The sequence below is a fragment of the Dromiciops gliroides genome, chromosome 2, assembly GCF_019393635.1.
Source record: "Dromiciops gliroides isolate mDroGli1 chromosome 2, mDroGli1.pri, whole genome shotgun sequence".
NCBI classification, from domain to species: domain Eukaryota; kingdom Metazoa; phylum Chordata; class Mammalia; order Microbiotheria; family Microbiotheriidae; genus Dromiciops; species Dromiciops gliroides.
Window position 1 is genome coordinate 641,260,231 of NC_057862.1, and position 21,596 is coordinate 641,281,826.

The window sequence follows — 21,596 nt, forward strand, 5'->3', positions numbered from 1 at the left end:
TCTCTCTGTCTCTGTCTCTCTGTCTCTATCTCTCCATCTTTGTCTCTCTGTCTCTGTCTCTTTGTCCCTCTGTCTGTCTCTCTCTGTCTCTCTGTTTCTGTCTCTGTCTCTCTGTCTCTCTCTCTCTTTCTCCCTGTTCCCTAAACCAAAAACAAAACAAAATCCCAAAGATCCGGAATCAGTTCTATCCCTTTCAAGGTACATGTCCCACTGACACCTTTCCCAGAGGGAGCTGAAGTTAAAGACTCATCCCTGTTTATGGAATAAGGGACTTGGACTCTGTTAAAAGCCTTTGGCATCTGGATGCTGGGCACTCTGTTGGGCTCTAAGGGATAGAACGACATAACAAAATGGTCCCTTCTCCTCTAGAAGCTTCTTTACTACCTATAGATAAGAAAATACACCTAGGGGAGATAGTGGTGAGCATGGAGAATCGGTTAAGGAGGGGTCAGGTGTGGGGAGAGATAGAAGAACTAGAGGCAATGGTCAAATTGAGAAATACCTGAAACAGAGATTTGGGCCTCAGCAGGTTAGAGAGTAGCCTTGAGGGGCAGCTAGGTGATGCCGTGGATAGAGCACTGGCCATGGATTGAGGAGGACCTGAGTTTAAATCTGGCCTCAGACACTTAACACTTACTAGCTGTGTGACCCTGGGCAAGTCACTTAACCCCAATTGACTCACTAAAAGAGAGAGAGAGAGAGAGAGAGAGAGAGAGAGAGAGAGAGAGAGAGAGAGAGAGAGAGAGTAGCCTTGAACTCACACCCTAGAGGTAGGACAGACCCACTGGCTTCATCAGTGTGTAAGGCCACCCCCCACCCCCACCCCCACCCCCACCCCCACCCCCGGTCTCATGGCACAGCCAAGCTGAGAACAGAGGATCTCTTTCTGCCACAGTTCAGCTGGGCCGTGGCTGAGTCCCTACCGTGGATGGGTGTCTCCACTCTGCTCCTTGCCCTCTCTGTCTATAAGCAGCATGGAGGGCTAGAGAGACACACTTTACTTCCCTTACCCCTGAATGTCTTCACTTGGCCCTTTGCAGTGTACTTTACTATCTCTTCTTCCTCCTCCCACTTGTCCAACCCCTGCCTCATCTTTCAAGTCCCCACTCAAGCCCAGCCTCCTTCAGGAAAACCACACTGAACCCTCCAACCTTCACGTCTGTCTCCCCTTTCAGAACCCTTACTACATGTACTTTTTGTACTGTGCAGTCAAACCCACCATAGTAGCCCATCTCTCTATAGCACTTGAAGGTTTAAAAAGTATTTCCTCGACAAAAGCCCTGTAAGGTAGAAAGAACAAGTAATGGGGGCAGATAGGTGGCACAATGGGTAAAGCACTGGCCCTGAATTCAGGAGGACCTGAGTTCAAATTTGAACTCAGACATTTGACACTTACTAGTTGTGTGACCTTGGGCAAGTCACTTAACCCTCATTGCCCCACCAGAAAGAAAGAAAAGAACTTGTTATAGGATCATCTCCACTTTATAGACAAGGGAAAAGAAGCTCAGAGAGAAAGTGATTTGCTCAGGATCACACATAATAGAGCCATGATTCATTGGGGGGGGGGGGGAAGAAGTCTCCTGAGCATAGATTTACAGATTCAGGGTTTGAAAGGACCCTAATGTCATGTGATTCTCTTCATTTTATAGATGAGGAAAACTGAGGCCCAGGAAGCTCAAGTAACTAACCCATGGTAGGGGGCTAGTCCCAGATGGTAAGATAGGCAGTAGCAGAGAGCCAAGCTTTGGGCTAGTGTCTCTTACTCCAAATTCAGCCCTCATTGGTATAATGAGCAAGCTCAGCTTGTTCTTTGTCTCCCAGAAACTCCTTCTCCTGAAATCCCATAGTTCTTATCACCCACAAAGCTGCCTATCAGCACTTGTACCATCTTGGGGACAGGGAAATGGTTGGCTGCCATGCCCTGCAACCACGTGCATGGCTCAGTGCTGAGGGGATTGGTACTCGAACTCTCTAGGATTTTCTTGGCAGAGATACTGGAGTGGGTTTGCCATTTCCTTCTCCAGCTCATTTTACAGATGAAGAAACTGAGGCAAACAGAATTAGGTGACTTGCCCAGGGTCATACAGCTAGTAAGTGTCTAGATTTGAACTTGTGAAGATGAGTTTACTTGACTCCTGGCCTGCACCACCTAGCTGCCCCACTTCTAAGCCCCCTTCCTACCCCCCACCGTACCCCCACACACAGTGACATCTGCTGCTCCTTTGAGGCTTAACCAGCTCCTCTGCTTATCTTTGCCTGTGTCTGTTAAAGGGCTCAGAAGGGTCCTCCAGGGTGCACAAAGGATAGACCATCGGAGCCGGCAGGGAGCTGGACCGTCTGGGATTCTGAAACATTTACTTGAATACATCAGTGCCTTTATATCAGGCTGGCATTCCCTCTGTTGATGCCCATCACAATCCCTCTATGCTTTCTCATCCTGAGTGATTCTTGTCCATGTTGCCCATACATACTGTAATGCTTCCTGGAGGAATCTAGGTGGTGCAGTGGACAGAGTGCTGAGCCTCCAGTCAGTTAGACCTGAGTTTGAATCTAATCTCAGCTACTGAATAGGTGCATGTCCCTGGGCAAATCACTTCACTTCTGTTTGCCTCAGCTTCTTTACTTGTAAAATGGGGGTAATAATAGCACTTACCTCCCACAGTAGTTATGAGGATCAAATGAGATCATGTCTGGCATAGTAAATACTCTATAAATGTTAGTTATGATTATTATTATCATATGACAAATATGGGAAAATGTTTTATAATACCTTATGTCTTGATACCCTTGAGAGTATATTATAGGACAATTTACATGAGAAATATCAGTGGACTCAGAATCAAAAGACTTTTTTAAAAAAACCTAGATTCCAGTCTAGCCTTGAGCTTGGTAAAGTGAAATATAAAATGTTTTTCTACCTGATTAATATATAAAGATTTTTCCCCCTGAAATTGTCTTATTTAGAAGGTTTCTCTGGTTTGGATTACTGAGTGCCTTTTTCGCTCTAACTAGATTGTAAGTCCCATGAGGCCAGGGATGCTATCACATAGGACTTCACAGTACATGTATATCTCCCAGAAGAATGTAAGTTCCTTGAGGGTCAAGACTATTTGACTTCTCCCTCTGTATCCCCAGTGTCTATCTCACAGTAGGGGCTTAATAAATGTTTGTTGAATTCAATTAAATAGGCTCTAGATTAATGTTTCTTATTGACAGTGGAATGTAAGCCCCAGTCTCCTTTCTCAAGAAACATAACAATCTCTTTGAAAAGAGAATATGTATATACCAATACCATATTCTGCCTTGTTTAATAATTAAATGCCACACTTGACACTTACTAGCTGTGTGACCCTGGGCAAGTCACTTAACCCTCATTGCCCCGCAAAAAAAAATATATATACCAATAATTAAATGCCAAAGTGAGTTGTAGATAGGAAGGCAAAGGAGACAGAATGGGTTGGTAAGGTTAGGAGAGGGATTCTCAAAGAAGTAAGGTTCAAACTCATTCCCCCCACCCCAAATAGATATACTTTCCTTAGGAATAGATGGGAGGCATCCTAAGTATGGAGAATGGTGTAAGCAAAGCAGGGGAAGTGGGAAGGAAAGCGGGATGCCTCCCATATAAACAGCACATGACTAGACCTGATGAAACAGAGGGTTTGTACAGAAAAGCACTCAGGACATAAGGCTGGGAGACTGGATCCAGATTGCGAAAGCCCATTCATGGCATGTTAAAGAACTTGGATTCGATCCCAAAGACAATGGGGAGCCACTAAAAGGTTTGGGGCAAAATCAAAGTGGTGATTTAAACCAGATGGCAGCGCCAGGAATGGACTAGACAGACATTTGGGGTTCCAGTTAGGAAGCTTTTGGAAGTGGTCCAAGAATATAAGGATGAGAGGGGTGGCAGAGAGAATGGATGGACAGAAGAAGCCAATGAAACTGAGATTGTAGGAAATGGATGCATGAGGGGAGACTCATCAGAGCTTAGTGATTTACTCTGGGGAAGGGATAAAGGGGAGAGAAAGGTCAAAGAGAACTACCTTGGTAGCTAAGCATGTGGTACCATTTATAACTAATCAGAAAAGCAGCAGGGACAAGTTCTGGAGGGAAGATCAAAGGATCAGAGTTGAGGGGAGGGTACCTTAGAGATATCTCAACCCCTTCATTTTATAGAGCTAGAAACTGTGTCCCAGACAGAAGTGATTTTTCCCCAAAAAATCTCACATCTAGGACATAGCTGAGCCAGGTTAGATGTTGAGTTCAGTTATAGTGGAGTTGTATTTGAGGGAATAGCAAAGTATCTACCTGGAAGGGACCATTATTTGGGAAGCCTGTTGAGAAATTGGGGTGTACCAATTGAGCCTTCAGCAAACTTCCCTGCAATACATCATGATGTGGCAATAGGGACACTAAAACATCAAGTGCAATGCCAGGGGTGGAATTTTGCTCTGTCTCATTTAAGAGGGAGACAAACCTTCAATAGCCAAGCCAAGATTGGAGTGAGGGCTGACCTCTGTTCCACTTAGGAACATAATAAATATTGCAGCATTAGAGAAGGCAAAATTCGCCTTGTTTTCATGGCAGATGAATCATTAACAACCTTGTTCAGGCCCTAGCCTGACTTCTAAGGAAATTGTAGGGATCATGGGGGAAAAAAATCACCTTGAGAAAATCATCTTGAAGCAACCCCATAGTGGCAATTAACCTTATCGGAGTATGTGCCATATAAACAGTTTGGAAACTTGAGATAAGTTGGGAAAGCTTGAGATGTTTCCTTTTAAAGAAATATTAATAATGCTTTATCATCATTTTATGACAGCCAGGCATGACCAATACCCACCCTGATTCACTGATAAAGTATAGCAAGAAATTGTCATGCAATCACAATTAGCGAGGTGCTTGAGTTTACTGGCCAGTTCTCCATTTTGTACTATTCTTTGGGGCCCAACCCAAAGCCCTACCTCCTTGCTGTAGCCTTCACTGACCACCTTGGCTCCCCTTCCTTTGATTTTTCTAATGCTTACCTGTTTGACCTGGTGCTGTGATGTAATGGGAGAAGATTGCTGTAAGAAGATCTAGGTTTGAGGGAGGGCCCTAATTATGAGTCGTGTTGTCATCAACAAATCACTTCACTTTGCTGGGTCTTGGCTTCCTGAGACAATAGGGTTAGGGTAGAAAGAGTCTTGGACTTGGAATGGGAATTGGAGGAGACCTGAGTTCTGAAACTGCCTCCAGAATTTACTTTGTGACCTTGGGCAAATCAATTTAACCTGTTTTAGTCTTAGTTTACTCATCTGTAAAACAATAATAATAGTGCCAGGCACTACGTTAAGCTCTTTACAAATATTAACTCATATGATCCACACAACAACCTTGGGAGGGAGCTGTTATTCTTATCCCCATTTTAAAATTGAGGAAACTGAGGTAGAGAGAAGTTAAGTGATTTGCCCAGGGTCACACAGCTAGTAAGTGTCTGAGGCTGGATTTGAACTAAGGTCTTCCTAACTCTGGGTCCAGCACTCTATCCACCACACCAACCTAGCCGGGGATGAAAGCTCTAAAGCTTTTATTTCACAAGGTTGTTGTGAGGATCCAGTTAGATTATGGGATAGGAGAAATATGTTTAGAGCTAGAAGGAACATTAAAAGGGACAGAGTCGGGGCAGCTAGGACCAGCCCTGGATTCAGGAGGACTTGAGTTCAAATCCAGCCTCAGACCCTTGACACTTACTAGCTGTGTGACCCTGGGGCAAGTCACTTAACCCCAATTGCCTCACCAAAAAAACAAAAAGAAAAGAAAAAAGAAAAGGGACAGAGTCTAAGGGTCATATAAATTTAAACTAATAATCTTATTTTATCATCTAAAAAGTGAAGATAGTAATACTTGTTCCCTCTGTGATGTTTAAAATCTAATGTATGGGGGCAGCTAGGTGGCGCAGTGGATAGAGCACCGGCTCTCGAGTCAGGAGTACCTGAGTTCAAATCCGGCCTCAGAAACTTAACACTTACTAGCTGTGTGACCCTGGGCAAGTCACTTAACCCCAATTGCCTCACTAAAAAAATTTTTTTTTTAAAATCTAATGTATGGTTGCCTTATTCCTGTCTCAAGTATAGGGAAAGCTAGCTAGGGTTTACTTATAAATGAGAAGCTTTAGCACCAGTCTGGTGCTAAATAAGCATTGATTAAAACATAGTAAAGAGAGAACACGTGGATTTCAGAAAGTTAAGAAATCTGTCTGCGGGGCAGCTAGGTGGCATAGTGGATAGAGCACCTGCCCTGGATTCAGGAGGACCTGAGTTCAAATCAGACCTCAGATACTTAACACTTATTAGCTGTGTGATCCTAGGCAAGTCACTTAACTCCAATTGCCTCACCAAAAAAAAAAAAAGAAAGAAAGAAAGAAAGAAAGAAAGAAAAGAAAAAAGAAAGAAAAAAGAAATCTATCTGCCCTAGAGGAGAGATAAGAGTTCAGCCTGGCCTGCTTCTTCCAAGAGTCCTCTGCCACCAAGCACCTGTTCGAGCCATGAACTGAAAGAGCAAGCTCCCTCTCTGTCCCAAAGAGAGGCAGTCCTTCCACACTGCTTCAAGCTAATTGGCTAGCATCACCCAAATCCATTGGTTCACTGGACTTGAGGGTAGTCCTGTGTTGAGTTCAGAGTCCACAGTCTCTAAGAACACACTCTCTTCAGAGTCAGGCAGGTGTGGTTTCAATTGAATTAACTTTAAGTGATTAACTTTAAGTATGTTAATTAGCCAAGTCAGTCAATCTCAGTCAATCTAATCAGTACAAATCAATCTCAGCTGGGGCCTTTAGGTGTTGACAAAGCTCATTATTTTCTTACACCCCTCCTTCACAGGATTGTTGTAAGACAGGTGCTTGAACCACAAATCCCTAGAGAAACATGAACTTATTATAATATCATTATCATCAAAAACTGCCTTGTTGTAGTCAGCTTTGGTTGTAGTCAGTTCAGTTGCACCATAAAGAACTTTGGCTTTTTTCACCAAAATACTTGATTTTGAATCCTGGATCTGTCCCTTCCCAACTATATGATCATGGGCAAGTTACCTCTCTTGGACTCAGTTTGCTCATCTGGAAAATGAAATGGATGCACCTTCAAGGTCCCTTCCCATGGTACACCTGTGATCCCTTCTCTCAAGTCATACAATGAAATCATAGAATTTTAAAGTTTGTGAAAGGGAGCTTAGAGATCGTTTAATCTGACTTTCCTTTTTGACAAAAGAGGCCAAGAGAAAGGAAGACACTTATCTAAGGGTCTCCCCAACCAGCCTGCCATCTCCTTTGGGACAGGTACTTTATCCTATATTTCACTGTATCCATCTCTTCTGGAGCCTGTCTCAATGCTAGCACCTGGTCACTACTCAATAGATTGTTGTCAGGGGAGGGATTGTCTGTTCAGTGGCTTTGCTCAGCAGTTAGTTGAATTCATGGATCAGGAATGACTTGACATGAGCCTGCCTTATGCTCAGTTGACTGTGTATCTCTCCTTCTCAAAGCTGTACAGAATGAGCGAGATCGGATCAGTATTCGCAGGAACAGCTATGAAGACAGTGGGTCCCTCTCGATTGCCATCCTGACCCAGGCAGAGGTGATGGCAACCCAGGTAGGAGAATGCTCTTATTATGGTCCTTTTTTTTAATCATCCCTTCTTAATCTTGGATTTCAAATTTGGTAGTTGTTGAGGTGGAGGAGAGAGAAAAGGAAGAAGAAGAGGAGGAGGAAGGAGAGTAAGACAGGAGGGGGAGGAAGAAGAACAGGAGAAAGAGGAAGGAGCTGCCTATTCTCTTAGATTCTGAATTCTGAGTTTCTGAGACTTTTCTAGATATCACTAAAGAAAGAGTAACAATGTCATAGCCTCCCTTTGTTGAGTCTGGGGCTGTGGAAGGTGGAGAGTCCCCTCAGGGACTATAATTATCAGATGTTGCCTCACGGTGTTCATTTCAAGACAAATGATAAACTTGCTTCATGAGGAAGGGACCTCACAGGACACACAGGAGAGGTATTTCCAAGAGCATGCTGGAACCAATTCAAACTAGCTCTTGAGAGTCGATTGTTAAATTTACAGTGTGAGCATTTACACCTTAGAAACTGGCAAGCACACCAAATAGGGGTCCAATGGATTGTTTTATTGATTTAAGAAAATGATGAAGAAAATAATAATATGGATTAAACTTCAAGATCTATCACATATACTTTTTTTCCCCAACTATATGATCATGGGCAAGTTACCTCTCTTGGACTCAGTTTCAGACTTGATTGTTAAACATTTACTAGCACACCCCTGGGAATTTTCCTCTTTCCTTCTCCATGCCATGGCAGCTACATTCTCTGTTCCTCAGCTCAGTCCCCATAGTAACCTCTCACATTTTGAATGGGTCTTATATTTTTTGTAAGATGCTTTCACATCTGATACCTCTTCTAACTTTCACAAAAGAGTGAGAGGGAAAGGATAATTATTCCCATTTTTCTTATTCCTATAACCAACATTTACATGGCACTTTGGGAACCCAGGACATGTTTGGAAAGGATGGGATCAAAGAATGTCCAACTAGGAAGGGGTCTCATAGGCTGTCTCCTCCAACCCATACTCAACTTAGAATCCCCCCTTCAACATTTCTGACAGGGGGCCATCAAACCTTTGCTTGAAGATATTGATTATCTCTTGAGGAAGCCATTTCACTTTGGATAGCTCTAATGGTACAGATAGTTTCTGTACATTATAAAGACATATAACTCTGCAATTTCCACCTGCTGTTCCTATCTCTTCTTAATATGATCATCCTTCAAATAGTTGAAAACAATTATCATGTCTAGGAGCACCGCTACCCCCTTCTCCAAGCTAAATATCCTAGTTCTTTCAATGATTCTAACACCTCTATCCCATTGCCTCTATTTAAGCAGTCCAATATCTCATCAGCTATTTTAGCTTCTACAGGCCACTGTTGATTCTTTTATTTTTAATTTTTTTCCATTGTTGATTCTTATTGAGTCTCCTGAAACCCTCTCAAGATTTTTTTAAACAAACTGCTGTCTCACTGTCTTCTCCACTTTTTACTCATGCAATTGATTTTTTGAATCCAAGCATATGACTTTACATTGATCCCTATAACATTTACTTATAGACCATCTTACACTTACAGATCATCCAGTCAAACATCCACATTTTACAGAGGAGAAAGCCACCACTTAGAGAAGTAAAATGATTTTCCCAAGGGGGCAGCTAGATGGCACAGTGGTTAAAGCACCGGCCCTGGATTCAGGAGTACCTGAGTTCAAACCCGGCCTCAGACACTTAACACTTACTAGCTGTGTGACCCTGGGCAAGTCACTTAACCCCCATTGCCCCGCAAAAAAAAAAAAATTATTTTCCCAAGACCACAAAGTGACTAGAGTCATGCTCAAGACTTTTCTACTCCATTATACTTTAAGGTTTAGAAAATGCTTTATATAGGTTGCCTCATGTAATTTATTAATGAAGCCTGGAGATCAGGGAGATAACTAAGGAATCATAAGATCATGGTATCATAGAATTTTTAGAACTAGAGAGAATGAACCACCACACAAAAATCACAGTTGTAGAGAGTGACTCTGGTGAAGCTTATAAATCATCCAGCTCATTTCAAATCTGTTACCAGTCTCCTCTCTCCTGGTCCCCAGCCCTTCCAGCAACAAAGAAGAGAAGACAGGGAGAGTCTGCTTTCCAGCAAAATCATCAGAGTCACCCATGATGGAGTTAGGATGGGAGAGTAGGGAAAGAGAACACAAGGCAGTCAGCCCCACCCTGAGAGGGCACCCAGGTTTATAGCAGCCTGGCCAGCATGTGGAGCTCCTCCCCGAAGTTACCTATTCCCCAAAGTCACCTCCACCAGCAGGGAGGCAATGTGTGGTACTCTGGTCCTCTCATTGCCCACTACAGACCCTAGAGAGGGATGCAAAATGTCCAACACAGGCAGAGGAGCCCAGACATGGCTGATCCCTGCCTCACCATGAATAGAGAATCCTGTCTAAGGCAGCTGTTGAAAAAAATAAAAAATAAAACCCAGGCCGACTGGCAACTGCTGACTCACTTGGTCTCTTTCCTGAAACCATCACCAATCTCAGCTCAAATGTCATTTTTTTCTGAGTTGATTCCCAAGGGGAAAGACTCTGTAGGGTCTTCCTCTCTCTTGATTATGGGTGTCAACTTGACCAGCCACACAGCTACATTGCTCCTTGTTTCAGGGGTGGCTCCACCAAGGTTGAGGCTGAGGAGGGGGGAGGGGGCACTGCTCCACACCTTTTGGATGGAAGGACCAAGGAAGAAGTTGCTGGACCTTGCCAAGGACAGGCTCTGACCAATAAATCGCTCAGTAGTCACCCTTGTGAAATGGGGACAGATGGTGCCAGGGCACCAAATCACCGAGGTCACCACCAACTGAAGGCATTTTTTTGGAAGTCGCAGTGTAACCAGAGACCAAAAACACATGGAATTTCACATTTCCAATAAATCTGTCGATGCTGCTTCACAGAAAAGGGCCTGTGGCCTCCAAGCTAAACAGCCAAGTGGGAAGTGAATGAGCCAGCGTTAGTCTAATGGAGAGAACACATGGGGCCAGGAGGAAAAGGGCCTAGGTTCTAGTCCTAAACTAAGCTGGGTGACCATGGGGAGGAGATTTTCCCTCTCTGGGCTTCTGTTTTCTCCTCTGTAACATTAGGGTTTTATCTCATAGATCTAATGGACAGGGGGAAAGGAAAAAGGGAAGTAAAAGGCATTTAAAAAACCCCACACATTTTACACAGGTAATAAACTGAAAGTAGAGCTCTTTCCAAGTCCATTTCTCAGGGGCAGGTAGGTGATGCAGTGGATAGTGCACCGGCCCTGGAGTCAGGAGGATCTGAGTTCAAATCCGGCCTCAGACACTTGACACTTACTAGCTGTGTGACCCTGGGCAAGTCACTTAACCCTCATTGCCCCACAAAAAAAAAAAAGATTAACTCTGTGACAGATAGTAGTACTACATCTTATCATGGGCAGCTAGGGGGTACAATGGATAAAGCACTGACCCTGACTTCAGGAGGACCTGAGTTCAGATCCAGCCTCAGACACTTGACACTTACTAGCTGTGTGACCCTGGGCAAATCACTTAACCCTCATTGCCCTCCCCACCCCCCCCAAAAAAAGAGAGAGAGATTTACATCAAGAAGCCAGTCATATAAGCTTGGTACTGAAGTTAAAAAATAAAGCAAAACTAAAACTAAAAGCCAAGTCCATTTATCTATCAATCATGGGGCAAGAATATTTTCTGGGAAAAGGCTTGGAAATACTTGTACCCCTATGAGTGATCTAGAAAGAAGTGACTGGCTTTGTTTTTATGTTTTTAATTAATTTTTTAAAAAAGACCAACTTAAGCATCAACATGAAAACAGTAATGACCAAAAGAAAGCAAGAGTCAGACCTCCCGGTATATTTTGGAACTGTTCCCTTTATGGGTCAGTGTTGAATAGCAGCAAGAGCACCGGACCCCACATTCCAGTCATGGCTCTGTTATTTACTAACCCTGAGGGAGGCTGCATGATCCAGTGGAATGAGCCTTGGAGTCAGAGGGCCTGGGTTCAAATCCAACCTCCGACAGACTTTCTATATCACTTAAGGCAAGTCATAGCCTCCCTGGACCTCAGTTTCATCAACTATAAAATTTGGGAGTTGGTCAGATGGCCTGAAGAGCTTTGGTCATACAGAGCAAAGAAATTCTTCTAACCTCTCTGGGTACCAATTCCTTCCTCTGTCAAATAGAAAGAAAAAAAAAAACAATCTTGGTTGTACTGACTGACCACAGTGAATTGTTGTGCATAAAGCCTTGTGTAAGCCACTCCTGAAAACTCAGCCCTCCAGAATATTCAGAGTGTTCTAGGCTACTCAACTTTTATAGACTCATAGAATGACAGAGATCAAAGGACCTTTAGAAAAGAGAATGTCAGAATTGGCAGGGCCCCTAGAGATCCTCAGAGAGGAGAATCAATTTATCCTAAATCACAAAGGTAACAAATGACAGAGCTGGAGTTCAGACTGAGGTGGTTTGAATTCCAGTTTTTCTGTCTGCTGTCACTGGTCACTGTTGTCAGTGTCCTCACCTTTAATTCTCCCTCCCCCTTCTGATTTGCTTTTTCTAATTTATTGTAGGTTGAAAAACCAGGTAACCAAGTTTGTTACAACTGTGTGTAAACTAAGAGATACTAGGTTTTCAATTCTGGGGTTGATAGGGCTTTCCTATAAAGCAAAATGCATGAACCTGGAGGTGAGTGCCTTATGACAACCCTTCTGGTTGCTCAGAGGTTTTTTTGTTTCCCTCCTCATTCTCAGCTCAGTTTTGGATAGAGGTGGTTGCCAGACACCTCCATTTCTAGTTAACTGAGGTGTTGCTATGCGTGATATAACCCTTCACTCTCTAATCTTTCTCTCTCTGTGTCTACTTCCTTTGGGGAGTAAAGCATTTGCAAAGGTGTCGCCAGAATGCAAGTCCTCACCAGCCTGGCCGCCCTCATCCCTAAACATATAAGGGATGTGATAAAAGCTGGAAAATACCTCACAAGGCCAAGGTTGTTCATGATACAGGAAGCTGAACTGAAGGGACTGGCAGTGTTATCCCTCTTCAAGTAAACAGTGGGCTATCACGTGGAAAGAGGGATCCAGCATATTCTGCTTGACCCTAGTGGACAGAATTAGGAACAACTGGGGAAAGTTGCATAGATGCCAACCAAGGCTCAGAGTAAGGACAAACTTCGGGAGATGCCCCCAAATGATAGTAAGATAGTAAGTGTCCCATCACTGAAGGTCTTGAAGTGGAGAATGGACAGCCCTTTATCAGGTACACAGAGCATCATGCTTAGGGTCAAGAAGACCTGAGTTCAGATGTGGTCTTAGACACTTAATAGCTGTATCTGTGTAATGTGATCTTGGGCAAGTCATATAGCCTCTGCCTTAATTTCTCCAGCCAGAGGACAGGATAACAATAGCACCTACATCCCGAGGCTGTTATAAAGATAAAATGAGATATAATTGGTAAAGCACTATATAAATGCTTTATTATAATAATTATTATTATTAATCATTATTATCATTATTCCACTCCTTGACCCTGGGAGAAACCCTTCTCTCTGCTCAGGAGCTGAGAGCAATTTCTGGTGATTCCAAGAGAATTTGTCAAAGTTGCCAGGTAAGAGTTGGGTCAGGCTGGCTTTGGCCTTGGAAACTGGCAGGAAGGGTGGGGTTTTCAAGCCTTTGGTACAGGCTGGCAGAGTCTGAATCCTTTGGTGATGCTGGCGTCCTGAAGGCCCAGCTAGTGAATCAGGATGAGTCCCCATGAGGCCTGAGGCTAATTGTTTCTGTCTGTTTCTGACATCAGCTTGGCCTCAGCTGAAAGGAAGATTTTGAGCATTTTGTCATCCCCGATGGTGGCATGAGTGAACCTGTCTCCAGGACCTTGGGTCTGCCTTATGTAAAGGTGTATTTGGATGCCCCAAATTTGCTCCTGTCCCTGGATGATGCCTAGAATTCTACCATCTGAGCTTCATTGCTTAACTCAAGGATTTCAAGAAACTCAGAGTTAAGAGGTTCCTCAAAAGTCCTCTGCTCCAATCTATTCCTGAGAAGAACTCCCCACTGCGATATCTCTGAGTGATGATTCAGCCTTTGCTTCAAGAAATCCAGGGAGGGGGAAGCCACTACTTTCTGAGCCAACTCATGTCATTTTTAGACAGCTCTGACAATGAGGAAGCTCTTATACCAAATCTGAATCTGCCTCTGCACTTCTACCCATTCCTGCCCACAGGGACCAAGAAGAACAAGACTTTTCCCCCTTATGTTCCTCCAAGTACTTGAAGACAACTCTCATGTTCCTCTTTTCCTACCACCAGCTCATCCAGTCATTCTCTTCTCCATGCTAAATATCCCAAATTCTTTCACCCAGTTCTCAACATGCCATGGTCTCCGGCCCTTTTGCAAACCTGGTTGTGTTCCTTTTTCAAGTGGCCCCCGGCTTTTCAACATCCCTCCTAAAATGCCATGTCCAAAACAAAAAATAATACCCCAGAAGTAGCCTGAACAGAGAAGAGCACAGTAAGACCACCATCCCACTAGTTCTGAACACCATGATGGAGTTCTCAACATTTCTGAGTCATAGACCTCATTAGCAGTCTGATGAAGCCAATGCCCCCCCACCCCAGAATAAGGTTTTAAATGTATAGGGTAAAGCAAAAAGGATGACCTAGGAAACCAATTGTATTGAAATACAGTATCTAAATATTTTTTTTAAATTCCCAACTCTAGCGAGTCTTTGCTTCATGCTTTGGTCCATGTAAAAATGCCCACCTCCCTGAAAGGGAGCCCAGCCTCATATGTTTTCTGTCCTTTATACATCACTGTGAATGAAGGCACGTAGGTTTCCATGGCAGGAAAGTGGTGTGAGAATGCTTCTGACCAGTTTTTCAGAAGGATGTTGAGTATTGATGCAGTAGCCCCTAATAACATAACCTGATGTAGCAGCGAGGGCAGTCCTCTGAATCAGCCCCTCCATCCCATCTCACCCGCTGCTGAGTGCTCTTAGAGAAAATCATGCAGCCATGGTGACTGAGTGCAAAACAAATCTGCTATCTAATTTCAACTGAACCCTCACCACTGCACAACAATCTTTTGTTATTCCCTGATTCATTCTCTATCACACTCTCTACATTGGCTATTCTAAATCTCCTTCTCTTTCCTCATACCTCCTAAAGCATTCCTCTCTTCCTCTCAGAAGAGGATGTCACTTACTTTACTGAGGAAATAAAGGGCATCTGTCAGTTCTTAATTCCCTTGTCTCTCCCAATTTCATTCCTCAAAATTCTTCATCATCCTCATTTTCTTCTTTGCTCTAGGCTCTGAAAAATATAGGAGACTTCTCTTGGCTAAGGCTAATTCTTCTACTTGTTCCTTTGGCCCCATCCTTTCCAGTTGCCTCTAGGAACTTACCCTCTCAATCATTCCCTCTTTTCCATTCATCTTTAATCTCTCTTTAGTCATTGGATCCTTCTTTGTCACCTACAAAAAAAATGCTCAGATCACCCTCATTTAAAATTTTTATTTTAATTTAATTTTTTGTGTTTTTTAAATTTTGTTTTGTTTTTAATTTAATTTTTAAAAACTCACTTGGTCTTTTCATTCCCTCAAGCAGTGATCCTATATAAAACTTTCAAGAAAAAAATGTCTATACTTTTCTTACTTCCCATTCACTTCTCAATTCCTTGCAATCTGGCTTCTGAACCCACCACTTAGCTGAAACCTTTCTCCTAGGTTACCAATATCTACTAACTACTTTAGACATTTCCTTGGTCCTCATCTTTGTTGAGTACTCCAAGGTTTTTGACCCTCTTAGTTATACCCTTCTCCTGGACATTCTCTCTACCCTTGGCTTCTCATAGTTACCTCCTTGCTTATCTGATTAGTGTCCATTGCTGTATCATCATCCTCTTGCCTGGTAAAGATGGGCATCCCCAAAGTTCTTTCTTCTTTGATTCTATACTGTCTCTTTTGGCAAGCTCATCAGCTCAAATAGACTCAGTTACCTCTATGCAGATGACTTTCACGTCTATATCTAAAGCCTCCATCTTTTCTCCCAAAGTTTAGTCCCATCATATCAACAGCAAGCTAGATATCTCCACTGGATATGTCCCCCAAGGCATCTCAAACTCAACCTGTGCAAAACAGAACTCATTATACATATATTTCTGCTAATGGTACCACTATCCTTCCAATTTCTGAGGTTCACAACCTTGGAGTCATTCTCAACTTTTCGTTCTTCTTCAACCCCCAATCAGGTGCCAAATCTGGTTAATCCTACATTCACAACAATCCTCTACTCACACAGCCTCTTAGTACAGATGATCCTAGCACTTCCACCTTAGTCCAAGCCTCCATCCTCCTCTTGAACTACTGCAGTAATTTCTTATTGCCTTCTGTAAGGGGCCTAAAATTCTAGCTATGATGTCTAAAATCTAATGAGTGGTCGCCTTAAATTAGAAGCTTTAGCAAGAATTTGGACTTTTAAGTATTTATTAAACTGCATCAGAAGTTGGTGAGGAGAGAGAGAGAGGTAAAAGGCAAACTTCCTCTAACTATCTAATAGAGTCTACCCCATCATCCAACCCACCAAGCCGAGGTCAGGAACCCAAAAAAAAACCCTCCTCAGGGGCTTTTCCCAGAATTGCCCTTGTGAAACCAGAAACAGGGCCATCCACACACACAGCTCTAAACTAATTGGTTGGTAGCTCTGATTGACAGGCCCCATGGGTGGTTCTTTAGATGTAACTTCTGGACGCTGGGTAACTTCCAGATGCTAAAGTCACATTGTTTCCAAGTCATATGCTTTCTCCTCATAGCGGAACTTCCCTGCAATATCTCTCCCAGCAGCGGGTGTCATTCCAATTCTCACACTTCTCTGCCTCCAGTGTCATCTATCTCCAATTAATCCTGTTTTGTTGTTGTCCAGTCATTTCAGTCATGTTCAACTCTTTATGACTTCATTTGGGGTTTGGCGGGGACAGAGATACTGATATAGTTTGCCATTTCCTTCATGTTACAGATGGGGGAACTGAGGCAAACAGGGTTAAGTGACTTCTCCAGGACCACATAGCTTGTGAGGTGTCTATCTAAGGCCAGATTGGAACTCATGAAGATGAGTCTTCCCAACGTCAGGGCTGGCGCTCCATCTGCTCTGCCAGTTAGCTGCCCTAACTCAGATGAGTATAGGATTATACATAACTGTCAAACCTGTAGCCCACATAATCACCATTACTGGCTTATTTCATGTTATACCCATTTACATAGTCTCCATCACAATAAAACTGGCTGCTAGCTATAGCCCATAGCCAACTTTCCATCTCCAGCCTCCATGTCTTGATGTTCCATGTCTGGAATGCACTCCCTCCTCAACTTTGCCTCTTAGATTCCTTTGCTTTTTCCAGAGAATCATTCCTGAGCCCTCTCCTATAGCAAGTCTTTCCTGATCTTCCCAGTTGTTGACAATCTCTTCCTTTGGAAGTTCCTTTGTATTTACTAACTTGTATGTATGGATGTTATATCTCTATCCCTCATGCCAACCCCAAAAGAATATAAGCCCCTTGAAGGAAGTGACTGATTCATTTCTGTCTTTGTATTCTTGGTGCCTAGAAGAGTGCCTAGCCTAGAGTAGGCATTGAATATTTGGGGGGGGGGTTAAATTGAATTGACACATGACTCTTAGGACATAAAACTATTAAAACACCAGCCAATAGGAGGAGGTTTAAACACCAGAGTCAGGCTTTCAATTCAATCCAATGAACATTTCACAAAGTGTCCACAGAATGTACACAGGGACCTCCTGTAGGTATTGAATGAGATGGAGATGTTTAGATAAGGTCCTTCCCCTGCCCACTCTAGTGGGGGGGCGGAGCACACACACACTGAAATACAAAAAAGTATGCAATGGCTAACATTATAATTCAGAGCCCTCTACCACTCTCTGACTCCATTTTGCAATAATAAAAATTCACATTTCTACAGAATTTTAAGATTTACACAATCCTTTCCAACCCTTGGGTGAGGGAGCTAGACCAAGTATTGTCTATCCCTATTTGTACTATTCTATTAGTATACACTATATTAGAGGCAGCTAGGTGGTGCAGTGGATAGAGCATCATCCCTGGATTCAGGAGGACCTGAGTTCAAATCCAAACTCAGACCCTTGACACTTACTAGCTGTGTGACCCTGGGCAAGTCACTTAACTCCAATTGCCTCACCCCCCCAAAAAAAGTATACATTATATTATATATTATAAATATCCCTATTCATACTATTATACTATCCCTCTTTTACAGATGAGGAAACTGAGGCCCAGAGAAGTAGAATTACTTGCCCAGAGTCATAAGGTAGTGTCAGAACTGTATCCTTATGCAGACACTGACTCCAGCCCCCTTTTCACCCCATCATGCTATCACCCCTCTCTGACCTCTCATTTTATTTTATTTTATTTTATTTTTGTGGGGCAAAGAGAGTTAAGTGATTTGCCCAGGGTCACACAGCTAGTAAGTGTCAAGTGTATGAGGTCAGATTTGAACTCAGGTCCTCCTGACTCCAGGGCCAGTGCTTTATCCACTGTGCCACCTAGCTGCCCCTTCACCTTCTTTTTCTGTAATGAGATCTCCCTCACTCCTGTCACCATGCCCTGGCCCCCAGCTTCTCTGAACCCTAGAATGTGGTATTCCAATTGGGTCAGCCCAAGTGCCAAGGGTTCAAATATGACTCTCCATTTCCTAACCACCCACAAAAATTTCCATTCCCTCAGGGGTCTACCCTCAGGTGGAGCAGAGCAATAAACTTCATCATCTCTGATGGTAAAATATCCAATAACAAATTTATTGACTGCTCAAAGAGACATCTTTTGGAGATAAATGCCCAAAGGAATGACTCTAATGGCTGAATTTTAATTAGGAGAGTAGGATTGTGATCCTGCGAATCTCCAAGATAGAGTCCAAAGCCTAGGGCTTTCCTTATTCTCCGCATCACACAAATGCTACTTGCTCCACCAGTGGATAAGGTGGTTTCAAGTAATTCCAGGTCCAGGTTCAGGAAATGGGTGACAGGCTCACCATGAAACAGTTGGTAGATTCCAATCAGCATGATTTAAAGGAAGGTATCCTGGATTTAGAATCAGGAGACATCAGAGTTTGAATCCCAGCTCTGAAACTCTGTGTAACCCTGGGCAAATGATTTCTAGAACCTCAGTTTCCTCCTGTATGAAATAGGAATAATAATGGCATTTGATGCATCATTGAGGTACTGAGTAGCAAATATTTTGTAAGCCTTAAAGCAGTCATTTTTTTTTTTACTCTGTTCTTTGCTAGTTCCCTTCAGCACCGTGCAGAATTTGAAGGTTTGCTATGGTGTATATCACTGGGTGGCTAGGTGCACCAACTGTATACACAAAATATATATAGACTCACAGGAGCCTAGTCTGACAATGGTGCCTAGTCAACTCTCTGGAAAACACCAACAAATTGGTTATTTGGCAGGGAAGGAATAGAGACCTAAGCTCATTCCTGTTTTCCCTTGTTTTACAGGAGGACCACAAGTTGATCTGGGAGGTCTGCCCGAGGTTTGAGGGGGGCTTGGCTCTGTTCAGCTTGTATGGCTTCCCCAGAGCACAGAGTGGCCAGGCTACCAACCACAAATGAATGGGCTTTCAGAGCCCTTTCAAGTAGTAATTGTCTGCTTGTTTTACATGGGCTCTGCTCTTCCAGCCAACAATTAGACACACAGAGAGAAAGAGAGGGAGAGACATAGAGATAGAAACACAGAGACAAAGACACCCAGAGAGACAAAGAGGGATAGACAGAGATAGAGAGGGACAGAGACAGAGATGCAAAGATGGGCAGAAATACAGAGAAAGAGATGCAAAGAGTAGACACACTGAAGACAGGAAGCAGGAGACCTAATAGAACTTGGTTTTGTAGAGCCCTAGACTCATTCAATGAAGTTCCCACATTTTACAGAAGAAACAAAGGGTCAGAAAGAAGCAGTGACTTAGTCAAACTCAAAAGCAAATTTAGAAACTAGAACTCAGGTCTCCTAACTCCTGATTCTGTGCTTTCTCTGTTGCCCCAAGCTGTCTTTTCTCACTTTCGCTGTGTCTTGATCCTGGACACAATATTGAGACAGAGAGCGTTCATGAATTCCATCCTCAAGGACCACCTGTATAGCTTTCAGCAAATCACTTGGTCTTCCTCATCTGTAAAATTAGGGGATGGGACTAGACAATCTCTTCGGTCCCTTCCAGCTCTACATTTATGGGATATGACTTGTTAAACTATTATCTTGGGCTATAAATGTAAGAGAAACAATGTATAAAATACAACTAGCAAGTAACTCTTTTTCTCAAGCCTGCAGGATGGCATAAGGGAAGAAAAAAGCCTCAGTTTCCTCATATGTAAAATGAATGCATTGGTCCAGTTTAGAGGTTCTTAATTTTTGCGTGTGTCATGGGTCCTCTTTGGCAGTCTGGAGAAGCCTGAGGACTACTCCCCCCCCCCCCAGAATCATGTTTGGTTCTTTTTTTTAAATAAACATTTTTATTTAAAGTTTTGAGTTCCAAATTATATCCTTTCCTTCCTCCCCTCCTTCTTCCCTAAGGTGGTAAGCAATCAGATATATACATGTGCAATTATGTAAAACATTTCCATAATAATCATTTTGTATAAGAAGACTTGAATAAAATAAAAATGTGTTCAGTCGCTATCAGTTCTTTCTTGGGAGGTGGATAGTATGCTTTATCATTATTCCTTTGGGATTGTCTTGGATCCTTGTATTGCTGAGAGTAGTTAAGTCATTCACAGTTCTTCATCCAACAATATTGCTGTCACTGTGCACAATGTTTTCCTGGTTCTGCTCACTTCACTATACATCAGTTCATATAAGTCTTTCTAGGCCTTTCTGAAACCATCTGCTTGTCATTTCTTATAGCACAATAATATTCCATCACCATCACATACCACGGCTTGTTTAGCCATTCCCCAATGGATAGGCATTCCTTTGAGAATCATGCTTTTAAATACATAAAATAAAAAGACAAAGGATTACAAAGGAAACCATTGGAATATAAATATCAAAATATTTTTTTAAAAAAAGATCATAGACCCCAAGTTAAGAACCCTTGAGCTAGATAATCTCTAAAGTTCCTTCTTAGCCTGATATGGTTTTATTCTGTATTTTCCTTTAAAATCAAAACGTGAACTCATCTTGCTGGTACAGGGACTTTGCTAGCTCTAAGCGCCCTCTTCAGGACAATTGCCTAAATGACAGCCGTTGCCTTTCTCCCTTGCTCCACAGTACTCCTCCATAAACACCACAAATGGAACCGATATGGCCACGAAAAAGGTGGCCACTATCAGCGACGTGTGCGAGTCCATGAAGCAGCAGCTGTTGATTCTGGTGGAATGGGCCAAGTACATCCCAGTGTTCTGCGAGCTCCCGCTGGATGACCAGGTAGTGACAATAAGGGCATTGATTCAATATGATTACAACGTGTCTTTGTACACCTCGCACGAGCTCCATCGCAACTTCCCCAGGAACATTGTTTGGGCAGGGGTCACAGGGGCAAAGCTCTAGGGTTTCTCTGAGCCTCAGTTTCCTCACCTGTAAAATGGGAATAATGATAGCGCTTGCCTCTCAGGGTTGTTGTGAGGACCAGGTGAGATGATATTTGTATGAGATAATAATCAAACGAGGTAATAATATTATAAGTAACGTTTGTAAAGTAGCAATAAGTGCTTAATAAATGTTTGTTCCTTCGTTGAAATCACAGATCCCTGTGCAGTACCCCAGGCCCAAGCTAGATCTGAGGACTGAGTGGAGAGACAATTATCTGCTAACACTTAGACCTCCCTTTAACATTCACCAAGTATCCAGTGCCCTGTACAAAAACAATAGCTTTAAAAAATGGTACAGCTAGGCGGCACAATGGATAGAGTACCCAGACTGGAGTCAGAACTCATCTTCCTGAGTTCAAATTTGGCCTCAGACAC

At 42.9% G+C, this 21,596-nt stretch overlaps 1 protein-coding gene across 1 annotated transcript in view; it reads left to right on the top strand.

Moving 5' to 3' along the window:
- Positions 1-21,596, top strand: part of LOC122742716 (hepatocyte nuclear factor 4-beta-like) — a 75,662-nt gene that overhangs the window by 31,368 nt on the left and 22,698 nt on the right. Inside the window, exons 4-5 of the mRNA XM_043987157.1 lie at positions 7,522-7,628; positions 20,902-21,057. Of these exons, the coding sequence (XP_043843092.1) occupies positions 7,522-7,628; positions 20,902-21,057 (263 nt within the window). The remainder of the gene's footprint in view (positions 1-7,521; positions 7,629-20,901; positions 21,058-21,596) is intronic.